An 18781-nucleotide genomic window follows, 5' to 3' on the forward strand; every position below is an offset into this window, starting at 1 on the left:
AATCCAAAAATTGCAGTAATGGGATGTGGTTGTAAATCAATATTCAAAACGGTAGATATAATGGAAAAAATTTCCTTCCAATAATTATGTAAAGAGGGACAGGGCCAAAACATATGTGTAAGGGAAGCTATTTCCAATTGACATTTATCACATATAGGATCGATATGAAAATAAAAGCGATGGAGTTTATCTTTAGACATATGAGCTCTATGAACAACTTTAAACTGTATCAGTGAATGTTTTGCACATAGAGAAGAGGAGTTTACCAGTCGCAGAATTTTATTCCAATTTTCATTGGAAATATGAAGGTTGAGTTCTCTTTCCCAATCATTTTTAAACTTTCCAAAAGTCCCAGAATTTATTTTTGTAATTATATTATATAATTTAGATATCACACCTTTTGGAGGGAATTTTGAATATAGTATATCCTCTAAAACAGTCGTAGTCTCCCGATTGGGAAAAGAGGGTAAAGTCGAAACTAAGAAACTCCTAATCTGCAAATATCGAAAGAAATGAGATCTAGGTAAATCATATTTCATGGATAATTGTTCAAATGACATGAAAGAGTTATCCAAGAATAAATCCGAAAAGCATGTTATACCTTTAACTTTCCAGAGTAAATAAGCTTGATCAATTAGAGAGGGATGAAAAAAGAAATTTAGTACAATAGGGGTTTCCAAGATAAAATGACTTAGGCCAAAAAATCTCCGGAATTGAAACCAAATACGTAGTGTATGTTTAGCCATTGGATTATCAATTAGTTTATATAGTTTAGTAAGAGTAAAAGGGAGAGCAGCTCCCAAAATAGAACTAATTGAGAAATTTTGTACCAGTTTAATTTCTAAATTTACCCAATGGGGATTTAGAGATAATTCTGAATAATTCAACCAATACCTTAAGTAACTAATATTAATTGCCCAATAATAAATTCTAAAGTTGGGTAATGCCAATCCTCCCTGTGAGTTTTTTGCTGTAGCTCCCATTACAGGTGTAACATTATTCAGTATGCTACGGATCAGGATAAAAAAAATAATGTATTGTAGTTGTTTGGGGGAGACACTTTTGTCACTGATTTCTGAATGGCATTTCAGTAGTAGCAATGAATGAAAGTAACCCAATCTGTAGATTAAAGAATGATCCAACCAAGACTGTAGTTGGAGTCAGTCATTTTGTGTGAGCACCCTGTGGACCCAGAATCCACACCAGTACCTGTTGGCTAGAGGCATAGCTACTAATAGGACCACAAGCTATAACCCCAGGGGAAATGGACAGGTGGAGCTAGAAATGCCATAATTTGGAAGGCGATTCTCGGCCAGCGCGGAACGGCTCAGTGAGTGGCGAAAGCAGGCAAGGAGAAAAGGTCAGCTGAGTTATTTGCCTTCGTATTCAGTCATGCCAATAGGGTGAAGTGCTCTGTACTGGGTGTCAGATGTGGGAACAATGGGTGACCTCCACCCTCTCAAATGGCCACATCTGCACCAGGTGTACTGAGATGCAGTTACTAAGGGACCGAATTAGGGATATGGAGTTGCAGATTGATGACCTGAGGCTTGTAAGGGAGAGTGAGGAGTTGATCGACTCAACTTTCAGGGCGATAAATACTCCAGAACCCGTGTCAGGTAAGTGGGAAACCATCGGGGGGGGGGGGGGGGGGGGGGGGGGTGGAAACAAAGCGAGAAAAACGGAAAGCACACCAGCAACAGTTTTGTTGTGTTGGATTCTGTAGAGGGAGATGACCGGACAGAAGATGGCCATGGGCACCAGGCCAATGGCAATGAGCCTGGCAGAGTGGTGCAAAAGAAAAGGAAAAGGAGAAATGCAGTAGTTATTGAGGACTCCATTGTCAGGAGTACAGACAGGAGGTTCTGTGAGCCAGGTAAGTATACCCGCATGATGTGCTGCCTCCCTGGTGCAAGGGTACGAGATATCACAAATCGGGTCCAAAATATTCCGAGAGGAGAGGAAGAGCAGCCTTAAGTCTTGGTACATGTGGGTACAAACAACATTGACAAGAAAAGGGAGGAGGTAATGAAAATGGATTACAGTGAGCTGGGACGAAAGCTGAAAGACAGGAACGCTAGGGTGGTGATCTCAGGATTACTACCTGTTCCAAATGCAAGTAATGAAAAGAATGTAAGGATAAGGAAAATGAACGTGTGGTTGAGGTGCTGGTGTACTGGGCAAGGATTTGGCTTCTTGGATCATTAGGATCTCTTTTGGGGAAGGCATGATCCTTACAAGAGGGACGGGTTGCACCTAAATCCAAAAGGTGTAAACATTTTGGCAAGTATGTTTGGTACAGCAGTGGGCCAAGGTTTAAACTAATTTGGCAGGGATATGGGAACCAGAATGATAGGGAAAAGGGTAGGGAAGATAAAGTAATGGCCATGAAAAGTAAAATAGGAAAAGTAATGTTGGGAGGAGAAAGTAAAAAATCAGATGGTGCAGTGAGTTTTCGGGTCAATGATAGTGTTAAGAAAATTACAAAGAAAAATAGTGGGCAGAAAAATCAAAAGAAAAGGTTACAGAAGTCACTAGATATTAAAAGGACAAAGAGCATAAGGGCACTTTATCTGAATCCCCGCAGTATTAGAAATAAAGTTAGTGAACTTGAGGCGCAAATCGGTACCCATGCCTATGATTTGGTAGCCATCACGGAAACATGGCTACAAGGTGACCCTAAATGGGAATTAAACTTTCAAGGGTATCAGGTGGTGCAAAGACATAGACAGGATGGTAAGGGAGGTGGAGTTGCACTCTTAATCAAAGATGAGCTCCAGGCAGTAGTGAGGGTTGATATAAGATCTAAAGAGCATAATGTTGAGTCCATTTGCGTAGAGATAAAGAAAAACAAAAGGAAAAAATTATTGGTGGGTGTTATCTATTGCCCACCAAATAACAATAGTTTAGTGGCACAGGAAATAAATAGAGAGATAAGTGAGGCATGTAATAATGATACGGCAGTAGTCATGGGGGACTTTAACTTCCACATCGATTGGGAAAATCAAGTTGGTCGTGGGAGTTTGGAAGAGGACTTCATAGAATGCATCCGCGATAGCTTTCTTGAGCAGCATGTTAAGGAACCCACAAGAGAAAATGCTCTCCTGGATCTAGTGTTGTGCAATGAGATAAGTAGAGTAAATGATGTAATAATCAGAGACCATCTGGGAAATAGCGATCATAGTATGATTGAATTTCTCATTCAGATGGAAGGGGAAATAGTTAGATCTAAAACTGATATATTATGCTTAAACAGGGGTGACTACCATAGGATGAGGGAGGAACTGGGCAGAGTGGACTGGAAGCAAAGGCTAATTGATGAAACAGTTGAGTAACAGTGGAAGATTTTCAAATAAATATTTTGTAATGCTCAACAAAAATATATTCCGGTCAGGAAAAAGGGCAGCAAGGGAGGGAAAAATTAACCGTGGTTAACAAAGGAAATAAAGGAGAGTATAAAATTGAAGGCGCAAGTGTACAAATCTGCAATTAACAGTGGGAAACTGGAAGATTGGGATAACTTTGAGACAACAAGGGGTTACAAAGCGGGTAATAAGAAATGGGAAAAAGGATTATGAAAGTAAATTGGCACAAAATATAAAAACAGAAAGCAAAAATTTTACAAATATATAAAATGGAAGAGGGTGGCCAGAGTTAAAATAGGACCCTTGGAAGATAAGAAAGGAAAACTGGTAGCAAAACATGAGGAAATGACCGAGGCATTGAACAAATATTTTGTGTCAGTCTTCACGGTGGAAGACACGTCCAGCGTGCCCAAGTGCAGAGTTAAGGATGTGAATGTTGGGGAGGGCCTTGATAAAATAGTTGTTACAAAAGAAGTAGTGATGGAGAAACGAATGGGACTAAAGCCAGACAAATCACCTGGTCCTGATGATATGCATCCAAGGCTTCTGAAGGAAATGGCAGAAGTTATAGTTGATGCATTGGTGGTCATATACCAAAATTCTTTGGATTCTGGGCAGGTCCCAGCAGACTGGAAGACAGTAAATGTCATGCCACTTTTTTTAAGAAGGGATGTAGGCAGAAGACTGGAAATTATCGGCCAATTGGCTTGACGTCTGTAGTTGGAAAAATGCTTGAAGACGTCATTAAAGATGAAATAGTGAAACTTTTGGAACATAAGGATTCAATCAGGCAGACGCAGCACGGTTTTAGAAAGGGAAGATCTTGTTAGGATTCTTTGAGGATATAATGGGTGTGGTGGATAGAGGGGAACAGGTTGATGTTGTATATTTGGATTTCCAGAAGGCATTTGATAAGGTGCCGCACAAGAGACTTATCAGTAAGTTACAGGAAAGTGCAGTCCGGGGAAGTATATTGGCATGGATTAAAAACTGGTTGTCTGACAGGAAGCAGAGAGTCGGGATAAGTGGGAGTTTTTCAGGTTGGCAGAGAGTGGTAAGTGGGGTACCACAGGGGTCGGTGCTTGGCCCACAACTGTTCATCATTTATATTGATGACTTGGAGGAGGGGACCAAATGTGGTGTAGCCAAGTTTGTGGATGACACCAAACTGAGTTGAAGAGCAAATTGTAATGAGGATGTGGAGAGTCTGCAGAGGGATATAGTTAAGCTGGATGAGTGGGCAAAGGTCTGACAGATGGAGTACAATGTTAGTAAGTGTGAGGTTATCCACTTTGGCAAGAAAAATAAAAGAGCTGAATATTATTTAAAGGGTAAAAAACTACAGCATGCTGTTGTGCAGAGGGATTTGGGAGTGCTTGTGCATGAATCGTAAAAAGTTAGGTTGCAGGTGCAGCAGGTTATTAAGAAGGCAAATGGAATGTTGGCCTTCATCGCTAGAGGAATTGAATTTAGGAGTAGGGAGGTAATGTTGCAACTGTATAAGGTACTAGTGAGACTGCACCTAGAGTACTGTGTCCAGTTCTGGTCTCCATATTTGAGGAAGGATATACTGGCTTTGGAGACGGTCCAGAGGAGGTTTACTAAGGTTGATCCCTGGGATGAAGGGGTTGACTTATGATGAAAGATCAAATCATCTAGGATTGTATTCGCTCGAGTTCAGAAGAATGAGAGGAGATCTTATAGAAACATATAGGATTATGAAGGGTATGGATAGGATAGATGTAGGAAGGTTTTTTGAGCTGGCCGGGGAAACTAAAACGAGACGACACAGTCTCAAGATTCGGGGGAGTAGATTTAGGACAGAGATGAGGAAAAATAGTTTTTCCCAGAGAGTAGTGAATGTTTGGAATTCTCTAACCAGGGAAGTGGTTGAGGCTTCTTCATCAGACATATTTATGTTTCGGTTAGATAAATTTTTAGATGATAGAGGAATTAGGGGATATGGGGAGAAGGCAGGTAGGTGGAGTTAGGTCATAAATGATCATAAGCCATGATCTTATTGAATGGTGGAGCAGGCTGGATGGGCCATTTTTGGCCTACTCCTGTTCCTACTTCCTATATCCCTTAAGTGCAGTGGTGTCTCACTGTCAGGAAGTCCTGCCAGAGGCACTCCATGCCATCCGATCTCTCCTATGCACTGCTACAAATATGACTCTAAATAAATGCATTTTTTCCTTCCCCAGGAGGTCGATGACCGGAACCACTCTGCCTCTCATCTCCGAGACCCATTCTACTGAGGAAACACACGAAGGCCCATAAGACCGACCCATTGTTGGAAGTGCAAATCCACAATACACTTACGTGCAGTATCCCAATGACCATGGCGACACAGTCCCTGTCCGGGTCCTAGCATATGCTGGAGACACCCACCCACCCCCATCCCTGACCACCATAGACACACACGTCATCCCCTCAGGGATGGTGCAGGCTAACGACATATCCTGGGCACCCCGACCACCTGCCCGGGACCCTCACACAGCTGAGCTGACCACCACAACTGCCCACACAGAAAATCAAACACCACCCGCTATGGCAAAAACCTTGCCCTCCACCCCACCTCAAGACACACGACCAGCTACGGATTCTACCAGTACACCCCCGGTGGTGCTGCACAGGTCACAGAGGCAGAGGAAGCCACCTGACAAGTGGAACATTTAGGACTGGGTTTTGTTTTTTAAAAAGAAGTGAATGGAGTGATATTTACATACTCTGATGTGCTGTCCTGTGTATAAGTGGCTGGGCCGCCCACTGATGAATCAATCCCCTGTAAACCCTTCCCCTGTGACCTGACGATATAGGTCCACCTCCCTACCCCCTTCCATTCATTCCAGTACATGGAGATGGCACAGCTGATATCTAATGCCTGTCGTTCCTTCCTTGGTCTTTGGAGTCAATTGCGTATCAATTGTGGCACGATTATTTGTAGAAATCTCTGGTTCATCATGAGGGGGTGGGATTCAACCCAAACCCATCTATGACTGGGAAGATGGATTCATTCTCAACGCTAAATCCAGGGAAAATCACACGAATTTGGGAATCCAATCGGCATCTGGCATTTTCTGGGAATGTGTGGGATTCCCCGTGGATTCTTTCTCCACGTGTGTCCCAGTCCCATTCCTCACTCTCACCTGCCAATCCACGGCAGAGTTGGAATTCAGGTCTTCCATATCAGTTCTGAGGTCTGTGGTCAAAATGTACTGGTCTCTTGTTTTACGTGAAAGACGTTTAAGAGATAAGGCGGATCACAATGAGACCGGGACCAGCACCGGCCTCAGAGAATTTAACAGTGTCTGAGCTGGGAAACCACAAGGAACACCCGAGAATCCGCACTCCAGACGAGTAAACCGGTGCTGGGAACTGTGCTCCCGTCTACTGTTTGTGCTGAGAAGGTGCAGAGGGGAACATTGTATCAGAGAGACTGTGTTCAAGGGGCGGTGACTTTGACTGGAGTCTCTGTGTTTTTGGATCCGACCTTAGCGCCGGATTTGCCGGCCCCTCCTGTGAAAGATGACAAGATTTTCCTGTTACCGGATAGCGCCGACCCCCTGTTTAGTGCTGAAGTGGGAATGAACGACAAAGTTTTGGTTAGTTTTAATATTTCTGTCGGAAAGCAGGAAACATGTCAGTGATTGAGGGAGAGAACGCGGTCGGTGTTGCAATGAAACGGGTTTAAACGGGAAGTGTCTCATTGAATTCGGATCAAAATCCCTTGACAACAAACATTCGGTCCTCGGAGACAGTCGAGGGTGAGTCCGGGACTCCGGGGTTTCCGATGTTAATAGGAATGGGAGAATTTTGGAGGGGACAGAAACACAGAGAGGCGGTGGTGGCGGGAGCTGACAGCAGGATGTCTCCGCCCCGTCCGCTCGCTGCCTTTAAGTTGCTCTGTGCCACCGCTTCCCGCTTCATTTCTCACTCAGTTCTGAAACTCGGGGAGAAATTGTGAGAGTCGCCGACATGACCGAGACCGCAGCGGCCGAAGCGGCTCCTCCTGCCACTCCCGGCGCCCAAACCAAGGCTCCCAAGAAGAAGAAGGCAGCTGCCCGGCCCAAGCCAGCCGGTCCCAAGCTGGGCGATCAGATCGACAAGATTGTGGCGGATTGCCGCGAGCGCGGGGGGATGTCCTACTTCGCCATAAAGAAGGCTCTGGCCGACGGCGGCGTCGATGTGCGCAAGTCCGCCTCGCACATCAAGACGAGCATCAAGAGGAAATTGGACAGCGGCCTCCTGGTTCAATGCAAAGGCTCGGGCTTGTCGGGTCACTTCAAGGCCGGGAAGAAAGAAAGGACAGTGACATTGGCAAAGAAAGCGAAGAAACCAGCGGCCACGGCGTCGAAGTCCAGGAAGTCGGTGGCAAAGAAATCTTCGGCCAAAAGACCAGTCACCAAGAAACCTCCCTCCAAGAAACCCGCGGCCAAGAAATCTCCCAGCAAGAAACACGGCGCCAAGAAACCAGCGGCTAAAAAGACGACGGCCAAGAAACCAGTGGCCAAGAAGGCGACCCCGAAGAAGATCAAGAGCCCCCCGAAGGCCAAAGTCACCAAGGTGAAGGCGACCAAAAAGGTTGTAAAATCCAGGGCCCGGCCAAAATCTAAACCCAAGGCAGCGGCCAAGAAGTAAAAGAAAAAGCTCAATGTGTAAAGTCCTGACCCCAACGGCTCTTCTCAGAGCCACTCACATCCCTCAGTGAAGAGCTGCTACCCAGTCACGTCACTCCTGTCCCGGAACCACGTTCACATTCCAGCGGGGAATCATTCACGTCAAGCCTCGGTAACTCCACCACATTCTCTGCACCCGCCCGGTCCCCAGTGTCCAAACAAAATCCAGAGAACGGGGTGTCCGGGACAGGCCTCACTCGGTCTCCTTAAATGCTTCCAAGCCTCAGATTTCTGAAAAGGAGGGGATGAAGGTTACGGGAAAATGGTGCCGAGTCTAAATGCGGATTAGCTCTGATCTAATTGAATAGCGTAGCAGTATCGACGGGCCGAATAGCCGTCTCCTGCTCCTAATTTTAATGTACCCTTGACTCCTTACCATTTTAACGAAGAGGCAGCGCTTCAGCGGGAATATCACCGTCAGTTCATTGTCACGGCGCTTATTTAAAGAATTTCAGAAAATCGGGAAAAATGTAACCCCGTGTGTGTTGTTCGCGGTCGCTGTTTCTGTTCTGCTAATAACGTTTGGAAATTAGCGATTTCCGGGGCCGGGGCGGAAGATGAGAGGCCGCTCTCTGCCCTGTCTGTCACTCTGACTCTGTCTCCTCCCCTCCCCTTCACTGCGTGTCCTCAGCCAGGTCGGGGCGCTGTGTATAAAAGGGGTCGGCAGCGGTGGGGCTGCCATTGATCATCGACTTCAGTGAGTGGGACCATGTCTGGCAGAGGAAAAGGCGGTAAAGGTCTGGGCAAAGGCGGAGCCAAGCGGCACCGTAAAGTACTTCGTGATAACATCCAGGGCATCACCAAACCCGCTATCCGCCGCCTGGCTCGGCGTGGCGGAGTCAAGCGCATCTCGGGGCTGATCTATGAGGAGACTCGCGGGGTGCTGAAGGTTTTCCTGGAGAATGTGATCAGGGATGCCGTCACCTACACCGAGCACGCCAAGCGCAAGACGGTTACCGCCATGGATGTGGTGTACGCTCTGAAACGCCAGGGCCGCACTCTCTATGGCTTCGGCGGCTGAACTCCATCCTTTCTCCACACAACAAAACAAAGGCTCTTCTAAGAGCCACCCACCGCCTCACAGAGGGAGCTACTGCAACGGGCACGAATTGGGATGAAACTATTAACTGTTGAAATTTTTTCTTCCGTGCATTTTAATCAAACCACAATAATTCATGATCAGGTCTTGTCTGACGAGGAAAGATTATATGTCGACGTTTATGGTGGATCTCCAGCTGAGGTTTCCCTCGAGGCGAACTCCTCTCTGACCTGCACAACGATTTATAATGCGGTGTCGCTAAAACGGCCTGGAAACTCCTTCCCGGGACCAGGCGCTTTTCTCCAGCCTCAGGGAGATCTCCTTAGATTCAGCAATGGTTCAGTTCATACACACTGGTTGAATGAGAAAATTCACTGATATTTAAAATGAATTTGATATTATGAGTTATAATTAGGGAGAATTGATTTCAATCAAATAGTTTTCCAAACTTGACGGCGATTTGAAAATAAACTACAGACAATTGCACTGCAGCCTGAATTTCAGTCACAAACGCAAAAGGCTGGCGAGTAAGTTCGGCGCTCAAGTCGGGTACCGGCATTGTTTCGAACAGTTTCCTTTCTCCCCTGCCGGCCGCTCCAGTTCCCGTTCTCCCCCGCCAGCTGTTCTCGCCCCCGCCGGCCGCTCCAGCCCTGCAGTTCCCGCGCTGACAGCCCAGCCACCTGCCCCTGCCCTGACGTCCTGTGACTGCATTCAGATGACTTGTGAGGCCACTGTACTGCGGTGATTATCCGTGCCTCCTGCACATTCACGTGGCCTCCCAACAGCCGCATATTGCCAAAATATGCGGATTTACAAGTGGGGCAATTGACCATCCTCCCGCCGCTGCAGACCTGAAACAGCCCCGTGAGTCGCAAGGCCAATCACAGCCCCGGAACACGTTCATTGCCATCTCTGCTCCAGCCATTCAGAGAGGTGGGCGGATCTTCACCAACTGTTTATAAGTCCGAGCCTGAGTCGGTTTCATTATTCCAGTCCTGGTATCTCAGATTGTATTCTCACTGTTGAAGCGGAGTGGACCGGACCAAGCAGAAGGTGCGGGAATCGACCATAGGGAAAATGCCCTACAAGAAATTGGCCACCAAAGCAGTGCGCAAGAGCGCTCTGGCCATGGGTGGAGTGAAGAAGCCTCATTGCTACTGACCTGGCACTGTGGTTCTGAGGGAGATCCGGTGCTACCAGAAATACACTGAGCTGTTGATCTGCAAACTGCTCTTCCAGTGCTTGGTGAGGGAGATCGCTCAGGACTTTAAAAAGATGGACTTGCACTGCCAGAGCTCAGCTGTCATGGCCCTGCAGGAGGCAAGTGAGGCTTACCTGGTGGGGCTCTTTGAGGGCACCAACCTGTGCACTAAGTGTGTCACTATCATACTTAATAACATCCAGCTGGCCCGCTGCATCTGTGGGAATCGCGCCTGAACTCTGCATCAAGCACCACTAACAGCTCTTCAGAGCCACAATCCTAGCAGATTAGAGAGTTGTGACAGTCCCTGATGTCTTATTGTATTTCGAGCCCATCTGTTAAAACTGCAGCTCAGTGTTTTTTCATGGGCTTTTGTATGAAAACCTCAATGCTTCTCGTCCCCTCAAAACCCTCTGAACTTAGTCTGCATATGTTAAATGGGACCTTGTGATGGACGAACAAAGTCCTAACCGATTACATTTAACGCCGCAGAATCAACTACACAGTCCTGTCACACCACGGGGCCCCTGGCCTTTACTCTCCCTTCCGTCTGGTGGTCCTGGAATGAGAATACCCACACACCCCTGTATACGTCCAGATACTTCTTGTCTGCAAGGATTTCTCCGCTTTAGGGTTTAGCCAAATAAACGTCATCCTGTGTCGAGATATGAACTGTGGATCAGTTCTTAGATCTTAATTCTGTTCCGCTCCTGACCATTCTCCATTCAATTCGGCCCAGAAACTCGCCCATAATTGTTTATAACAATTTCATACAGTTCTTTCGCTGGGCTCTCCCCAGCCCAGTCAGATCTTCCACAGACATTGTGAGTGGTTCTGAAAAGTGCCTTTGGTCACTGGGTTCCTTCATTCCGCATCACTTATTAGGTCCGCCGGTTTTCTTAGGCAATAACATAGTCTGAATATTGTGCAGCACCCGCCCTGAGCAATGGTCACCCCTCCCAGCAGCTTGTTGAGTTCCTCGTCATTGCGGATGGCCAGCTGCAGGTGTCTGTGTGCAGTGTATGATGGTGGGGTCAATCTGTACATGTCACCTCTGTGTGCAGTGTGAGAGGTTGTGGTCATTCTCTATCTGTAATCTCTGGGTGCAGTGTGAGAGGATGGGGTCATTCTCTATCTGTAATCTCTGGGTGCAGTGTGAGAGGGTGGGGTCATTCTCTATCTGTAATCTCTGGGTGCAGTGTGAGAGGGTGGGGTCATTCTCTATCTGTAATCTCTGGGTGCAGTGTGAGAGGGTGGGGTCATTCTCTATCTGTAATCTGTGTGCAGTGTGAGAGGTTGTGGTCATTCTCTATCTGTAATCTCTGGGTGCAGTGTGAGATGGTGGTTTCATTCTCTATCTGTAATCTCTGGGTGCAGTGTGAGAGGATGGGGTCATTCTCTATCTGTAATCTCTGGGTGCAGTGTGAGAGGGTGGGGTCATTCTCTATCTGTAATCTCTGGGTGCAGTGTGAGAGGGTGGGGTCATTCTCTATCTGTAATCTCTGGGTGCAGTGTGAGAGGGTGGGTCATTATCTGTAATCTCTGCGTGCAGTGTGAGAGGGTGGGGTCATTCTGTACGTCACCTCTGGGGACAGTGTGAGAGGGCGGGGTCATTCTGTACCTGTCACCTCTGGGAACAATGTGAGAGCGGGGCATCATTCTGTTCCTGTCACCTCTTGGTGCGTGTGAGGGAAGATGGAGTGACCCAAGTTCAAATGGTTTAAAAAGTGACAATCCTGCAGTGTTCATACTAAACGCTGAACTTTATTTACACACGACACAAATATGCAACACACATACCCACATGGACACCTGTAATGCCCTGTTACAAGTGAACTAAACTGTATCCATGATATTTCGGCGCTTCCGTGTATTTACTTCAGGTTCAGCGGCTGCATTTGCTTGTATTTCTCTGATTGACACCCGTCCGCACGCTGCAGCTGTCAATCTGTTCATGGGGCGGGGCTAACGGCAATGAGTGGCACTGATTGGCTAGTAGGAGCGTTTGTTAGGACGTACTTTCCTGTCTGCCCACCCGCCGCCATTTTGAAGCGGGGTCCATGCTATTGTGCGTCCTTCTCCAACAGGTTCCACTTTGCAGCCGCCAACTTCCAGGTTTGTGTGTCCCCATCACCTCACTCTGTCCTCACTCGGCTCCCGGACGTCGCCGTCTTTGCACCTAATCACAGCCATGCCCAAGGCTCCAGCTCTGGGGATCAGGAGGAGCACTAGCAGGGCTCCCCAGGGTCCTAAATAATTAGTGATCTCACCAGGGAATAATTTTCTTACACTTTTGGATGGGCCAAATATATTTCTCATTGTTTGCAAATCATTGATTTCATTTGAAATGTTATCTTCTCAATCTGGAATCAGCGTCACCACCTGTCAAATTTAGTTGTTTTTTAAAATTTATACATATATGTTCGGGCACTAAGGACTGCAGTGGAACGGAGGGATCTCGGAATTCAGATACATAATTCGCTGAAAGTATTGTCACAGATGGATTAGGTTGTAAAGAGAGCTGTTGGCATATTGGCCATAAATTGAGTGTGGAGCTGGCATGTAATGGTAAAATTTATCATACATTTATGAGGCCAAATTTGGAGCATTGTGTGCAATTTTGGTCATCTAGCTACACAGAAAAGATATTGTTAGAAATAGAATTACCTTTAAAGAAATTGCTCGAGACAAAAATTGAGAACAAAGAACATTTATTAAGGAACAATGCAAAGTTGGGTGCTTCCCCTTACCATGGGAATACACACATACACTGGGGCTCACCCAACTTTTATACAGTTGATTTCAGTATAGGAATACCCTCCCCCTTACATTCTTCTGCCTCCTGCTGGAGAGGTTTGCCATTAGGCAATCCTGCCTGCCTACCTGCTGTTTCTGTGCACTTGGTGGACCAGGGGGTATCCTGTCGGTGTCCCTTCATGTTATTGTCCTTATTCACACCTTCCTGTTTCTCGGAGCTACAGTCTCTTGATATGCAGAGTTCGCTAATCCTGTCTAGGGTTAACTAATTTAATATGTAGAACTTTGTAAATCTATGTAAGGTTAACTAATTAGATATGTAGAACTTGGTACTTCTGTCTAGGGCTAGGAGACCCTTATCTCATCCAGACTACCTCAACTTCCTACACTCTATTGTTCCTTACTGCTCCTTATCTTATTCATATGGTGGGCTCATTGATCTTGTCACAAAGACTAGAAGATTCTTATCTTAAATGTGCTGACTCTGCTTTCCTGCATCCTAATTCCCAAGCTCATCCTGTTTGTACTGGTTACATTCATTTACTAATGTATGAATTTTAGTTTCCTTCATGTTCATAATTTTAGATCAGTTTTCTCATCTCTCACAATCCTCACTTTTCTTTTAGATCAGTAATACTGATCTCTCACCATGATCAGTGTTACTGATCTTAGGGTTACTGGTCTCAGTGTTACTGATCCCTCCCCATCCTCACTTTTCTTTTAGATCAGTATTACTGATGTTGTAAAGTGCAAGATGTTGTATTTCCCAGCTGGTCAATAACCGAATTGCAGTCTCTGTGTCGTTGGATAGAGTTAGGGAAACATAGTTTCTTTGGGGTATAGTGTTCTGACGAGGGGTTCGATTAATTAAAAACTGCAGCCAAGTCTTGAGGCAGGGGAGCACCATAAAGGTCAGAGTAGCGAGTCCAGCTGCTATAAAGGTTGTGAGTATCAGACTCCAGTTTTTATTAAAGAGTCTAGTCCATCCCACATCAGTCTGAGGTTGCCAAGTCTGAACATGGGCATGGGCAGATTCTCGTCGAAGTCCTGAAGCAGTGTCTTTAACCGCCTGACTTTTGTAAGCATTGTCCTTAACCAGTCTTTCAGAAACGCTGCCTTCAGCAGCCAACGAGTAATCAAGAGCCAGGCGGTTTTGTTGAACTGTGGCTCTGTCGTTTTTCTTCAGCCCCTAAATTCAGGGCCATTGCTCTCTGTTTGATGATAATGCCCAAGGTTGTTTGGAGTCTGATTAAACGATTTAAATGCCAAGCAGCTTTAGCGTTCTGTAGCAGCTTACGTAGTTTACAACTGGAACTCCCCTTAACGAGGTGGTGCTTATCATTTTGAATGTCTGAGGGACCCAAAGGATGTTTGAGAAGAGACCAAGCTGGGGAGGGTTGTTTCTTATCGTTTAACCTGTGTGTTGCAGCTTGTCTGCTAACATTAGCATGAGTATCATTGAACTTGTGAGTGCAAGCCTGTTTGTGTATATTAGCATATGTATTAACTCTCTCTCTGCGACATGTACAATCCTGACTACCATTCTGTCTGTATTTGTCCCACCATGTCCTTTGTGCTATCGCTTTAAAACTCCTGTCTTTAATACCTGTGTAGGCTAAGATACAAATTAGATGTACTCCACTAAAGCTGTTCAGTTCCCCTGGTCCATGTTGGAATCCCTTGTTAACCCATACCCCACTATGACTATACATTAAATCTATGCCCTGTCTACATTCTAAAGGTAAATAATTGTCACCTCTGCTGCCCCTATCCCAGGAAGACTTAATACATTGTGAGTAATTAAGTGATGTCCCAGAAATGGAGAAGCAACAATTAAACAATACAATAAATGGTAAAAACAACATTACGGCACTTTTTCACGGCGTAGTGTAACTTTCAGGTCAGAAGGAAGAGGGACTGCACGCCAGGTGGAGGGTAGATTATCAATGTTGTTATTCTGTGGTTCAGTAGCTGGTTTAATTCGTTGGATGTGGCTCCAGCCTTTTTCTTTCGTTCGCACGGCAGTGTCTGTAATCAAAAGTACACAATAGGGGCTATCCCAGACAGGTTTCTGTTGGTGATGTTGGCATGCTTTTACATATAACCAATCACCAGATTTAATAAAATGAATAACAATCTGACTTTTCTTTGTGTTAGTGTAAAAATTGTAAAATGAAACACAAACCATATTTCCATGGGTTTTGAATATATTAGACCTTATTCAAATGCAGTTGGAGCTGCTTGTCTGTATGAGGCAACCAACCTGCAATTTGTTAGAGTGAGTACATAACAGATATTGCAGCACAAGAGCCCCTGCGAGAGAACTTGAAACATATTCAACCTTTAGTTCTGCCTTAAGTAAAATGCCTGTGCCACAGCTCACAGGAGCTGGCCTTATTTAAAACAGTCTGTAAAACAGGCACCAAAAAAATTTAAAAGATGTTCTTATGAAGATTGCACACATAATCATTTAAGTACAGGCTAGTTTCTATTATATTCCACTTAAAAGTTCTGCTGCATGAATCCTGGAGCTTGTGGAGTCATTATTGAATCAAGAAATATTGGTGCTATGCCAATCTCATTCTAACATGCCAATTTCTCCAGTCCTTAAGTCAAGATGTACTGAATAGCATCTGGTACAAGATCTGTGAGTTATTAATGATATTATTATTCTTATGCACCCAATTGTTCTGAACTATGCCACCAATTTAAATCATATTCCACCTATGGCAGTACTCACACAGCACCATAGACCAGTTCGCAGGTTTATTTCTCCATTAAACTAAATCCCGTCGCGCAGGGTTTACCTCCATGATTATTTACAATGTAACTTCCGCACTACCGGATTTAAATATAAACCTGATGAATGGGGGGGGAAGTTATCATGAATTAAATAACAGCGGCAATACAGAGAAATTGTGCTGAGGCATTAATTTCACTCCGGAGGAAAATGCACCAGAGAAATGAATGATTAAACTTATGGGAATCCCCAGAGGTATCTTTATTCTCCAGAGGTGGGCGATCTTTAAACTCACGGACCTTGACTGCTGAATGTGTAGAAGAAATGTACTAAATCTGTTGATAGGGCTCCATACCTCTAACTGCAAGACAAGAGCCTGAAACCTCAATTTCAAGTGCCACAGTGCACTTAAAGGGACATGCACACTCCCCCTTCAACTGGCTGATCCAGCCACTTTACACATCAGATCCTTTCTTTATCTTACATACACTTAAAATAAGACGTGTAGAACTCACCCTATTTGCGCAAACATTTCTCCCTGCAAATGTTATAACATCACTCAACTCTCAGGTACTCACTGTGCAAAATCACATTTGAATACAATTTATTTCATAAATTGGAATTAACTGGTAGTTAAATTTGCTCATTCTACAGTATTGATAAATGATCATTTATGACATTTAAATTTTAGCATGAATTTTAATCAATATTGGTCAGTGACTGAAGTGGGAAGTCGTGATTTATGAAATTATCTCTGGTTTCTACTCTCCCACTCCCTGCACTTCTCCCAACATTCAGGAGCTGGCACACAGTCCCTGCCTTTTTTCATGTTACTCATCTACTATTCCTTTAACTGCTTGCATCAAAATGTTAGCCTTTGCTTTCTGCTTATCCTCAGATGTCTGGACAAATGCTTTTTGTGCGATCTGTAGAAGCTGGGTTATTCCCTGCTCATGCCAATTTTCTGTCTTTTGTAATTTTCTTCTAATGTCTGGGGCTGAGTTGGTAACAAAACCTGTTAGTACCAATTGTTCCCCTGCTGGGGATTCTATGTGGAGACCCCCATATTGTATATATATTTGGTCCCAAAAATTGATCTAACTGTTCGGCACATCCCTGGGGATCTTCTATCAGGGAGGTCAGTTCTTTCTTAAAGTTACGCACTTCAGTACTGGTCAGGGGCACATTTACGAAACCGAGACCCTCTCCCACCGGAACTTTTCGCAGTGGTCTCATCCAGTTGGTTTCTGGCTTATTAGGTCTGGGTTCCTGCTCCCTGGGAAATGAATCAAAGGGTTCTACCCTTTCTTCCTGAAGAGTCTCACACTGTTCAGAATTAAAGTTACCTCTCTCTTCTGTCAACAGAGGTGGTAATCAAGTGCTTTGTGAGCGAGTCATCATACCACTCCTATTCTCTTCTCTTTTCTCTAGCTGTGGGGGAAGAGGGGAAGGTGCAGAAGGGTAGGGCATAGGAGGGGGAGGAAAGATAGGAGCCGGCAGAGGAGGAACATAAGGTGGAGGGAGGGAATGTAGCACATCCCACCCTTGTGGCTCAGGGACAAAAGGTTCCTCCTCTCTCTTGTCCTTGTACTCTTTTTCTTTCAAAACCAATTTATCACACGATCCCCTGAGCCAGCAGGCTTCATATTCCCTGCTCTCTAGGTTATCTCTCTGGTTTTGATAGAGCCAGATGTTCAAAGCTTGACACATCCAGTCATCCTCGGATCCAAACTTTGGCCAGTACACGGAGCTCCCTTTAATCGGGTATTTAACCCAGTCCCTACAACAATACCTGACCATGGTCAGTTTGTCCTTTCCACGGGTCCTTCCCGTGCCCCACTCAGATAACATCAACCCGGGCGGGCTGTACGTAGTTATCTGATTCTCACATCCTTTTACCAGGACTCTCTTCCTTGCTACCCATACTTCCCATACTGATAGGCAAGTAAAATTCCTCTTACCGGGTTCCGGTAGCAAGGCTCTAACGCGCTTCCTTCCGTCGTTTGTTCTCAATGCCTCTTCTCGGATATCACTCGCTTCTTCCACTGACCAGCCACCCGTCGTCCGTGAGTCCAGCTGAATCAGCTGGGGTGCACCTACTCTCGTCGTCGGGCACTCTGTCAGTGGAGGGAGTGTGATCCCGGACGAGTCCCCATTTGTTAGAAACAGAAGTACCTTTAAAGAAATTGCTCGAGACAAAAATTGAGAACAAAGAACATTTATTACAACAACAATGCAAAGTTGGGTGCTTCCCCTTACCCTGGGAATACACACATACACTGGGGCTCACCCAACTTTTATACAGTTGATTTCAGTATAGGAATACCCTCCCCCTTACGTTCTTCTGCCTCCTGCTGGAGAGGTTTGCCATTAGGCAATCCTGCCTGCCTACCTGCTGTTTCTGTGCACTTGGTGGACCAGGGGATATCCTGTCGTTGTCCCTTCATGTTATTGTCCTTATTCACACCTTCCTGATTCTCGGAGCTACAGTCTCTTGATATGCAGAGTTCGCTAATCCTGTCTAGGGTTAACTAATTTAATATGTAGAACTTTGTAAATCTATGTAAGGTTAACTAATTAGAATGGGCAACTAATTAGTTGCCCATTCAGAGCCAGCTCTTCAGCGCTTGACGTCCTGCTTTGCGGAAACTGCCAAAATGTTTGGCCTGGAAGTCAGCCTGAAGAAAACTGAGGTCCTCCATCAGCCAGCTCCCCACCATGACTACCAGCCCCCCCACATCTCCATCGGGCACACAAAACTCAAAACGGTCAACCAGTTTACCTATCTCGGCTGCACCATTTCATCAGATGCAAGGATCGACAATGAGATAGACAACAGACTCGCCAAGGCAAATAGCGCCTTTGGAAGACTACACAAAAGAGTCTGGAAAAACAACCAACTGAAAAACCTCACAAAGATAAGCGTATACAGAGCCGTTGTCATACCCACACTCCTGTTCGGCTCCGAATCATGGGTCCTCTACCGGCACCACCTACGGC

General features: G+C 45.4%; 2 protein-coding genes and 1 pseudogene across 2 annotated transcripts; all 3 read left to right on the top strand.

Annotated features, from left to right (window-relative positions):
* The first annotated feature begins 7309 nt into the window (after positions 1 to 7309).
* On the top strand, positions 7310 to 8011 carry LOC138764759 (histone H1-like). The gene has a single exon (XM_069941003.1). The coding sequence runs from the start codon at positions 7344 to 7346 to the stop codon at positions 8004 to 8006; it is 663 nt and encodes a 220-aa protein (XP_069797104.1). The 5' UTR covers positions 7310 to 7343; the 3' UTR covers positions 8007 to 8011.
* Positions 8012 to 8738: 727 nt separating this feature from the next.
* LOC138764762 (histone H4) lies at positions 8739 to 9569 on the top strand. Its single transcript, XM_069941007.1, has one exon. It carries the CDS (start codon positions 8754 to 8756, stop codon positions 9063 to 9065), a length of 312 nt encoding a protein of 103 aa, XP_069797108.1. The 5' UTR covers positions 8739 to 8753; the 3' UTR covers positions 9066 to 9569.
* A 540-nt stretch (positions 9570 to 10109) lies between these two features.
* Positions 10110 to 10520, top strand: LOC138765510 (histone H3-like; annotated as a pseudogene).
* The last annotated feature ends 8261 nt before the right edge of the window (positions 10521 to 18781 follow it).

The sequence above is a fragment of the Narcine bancroftii genome, chromosome 5 (assembly GCF_036971445.1).
Source record: "Narcine bancroftii isolate sNarBan1 chromosome 5, sNarBan1.hap1, whole genome shotgun sequence".
Lineage (NCBI taxonomy): Eukaryota > Metazoa > Chordata > Chondrichthyes > Torpediniformes > Narcinidae > Narcine > Narcine bancroftii.

What these genes read in the sequence shown, in the direction of transcription:
- LOC138764759 (XM_069941003.1), top strand. Translation starts at nt 7,344, where the DNA reads ATGACCGAGACCGCAGCGGCCGAAGCGGCTCCTCCTGCCACTCCCGGC.
- LOC138764762 (XM_069941007.1), top strand. Translation starts at nt 8,754, where the DNA reads ATGTCTGGCAGAGGAAAAGGCGGTAAAGGTCTGGGCAAAGGCGGAGCC.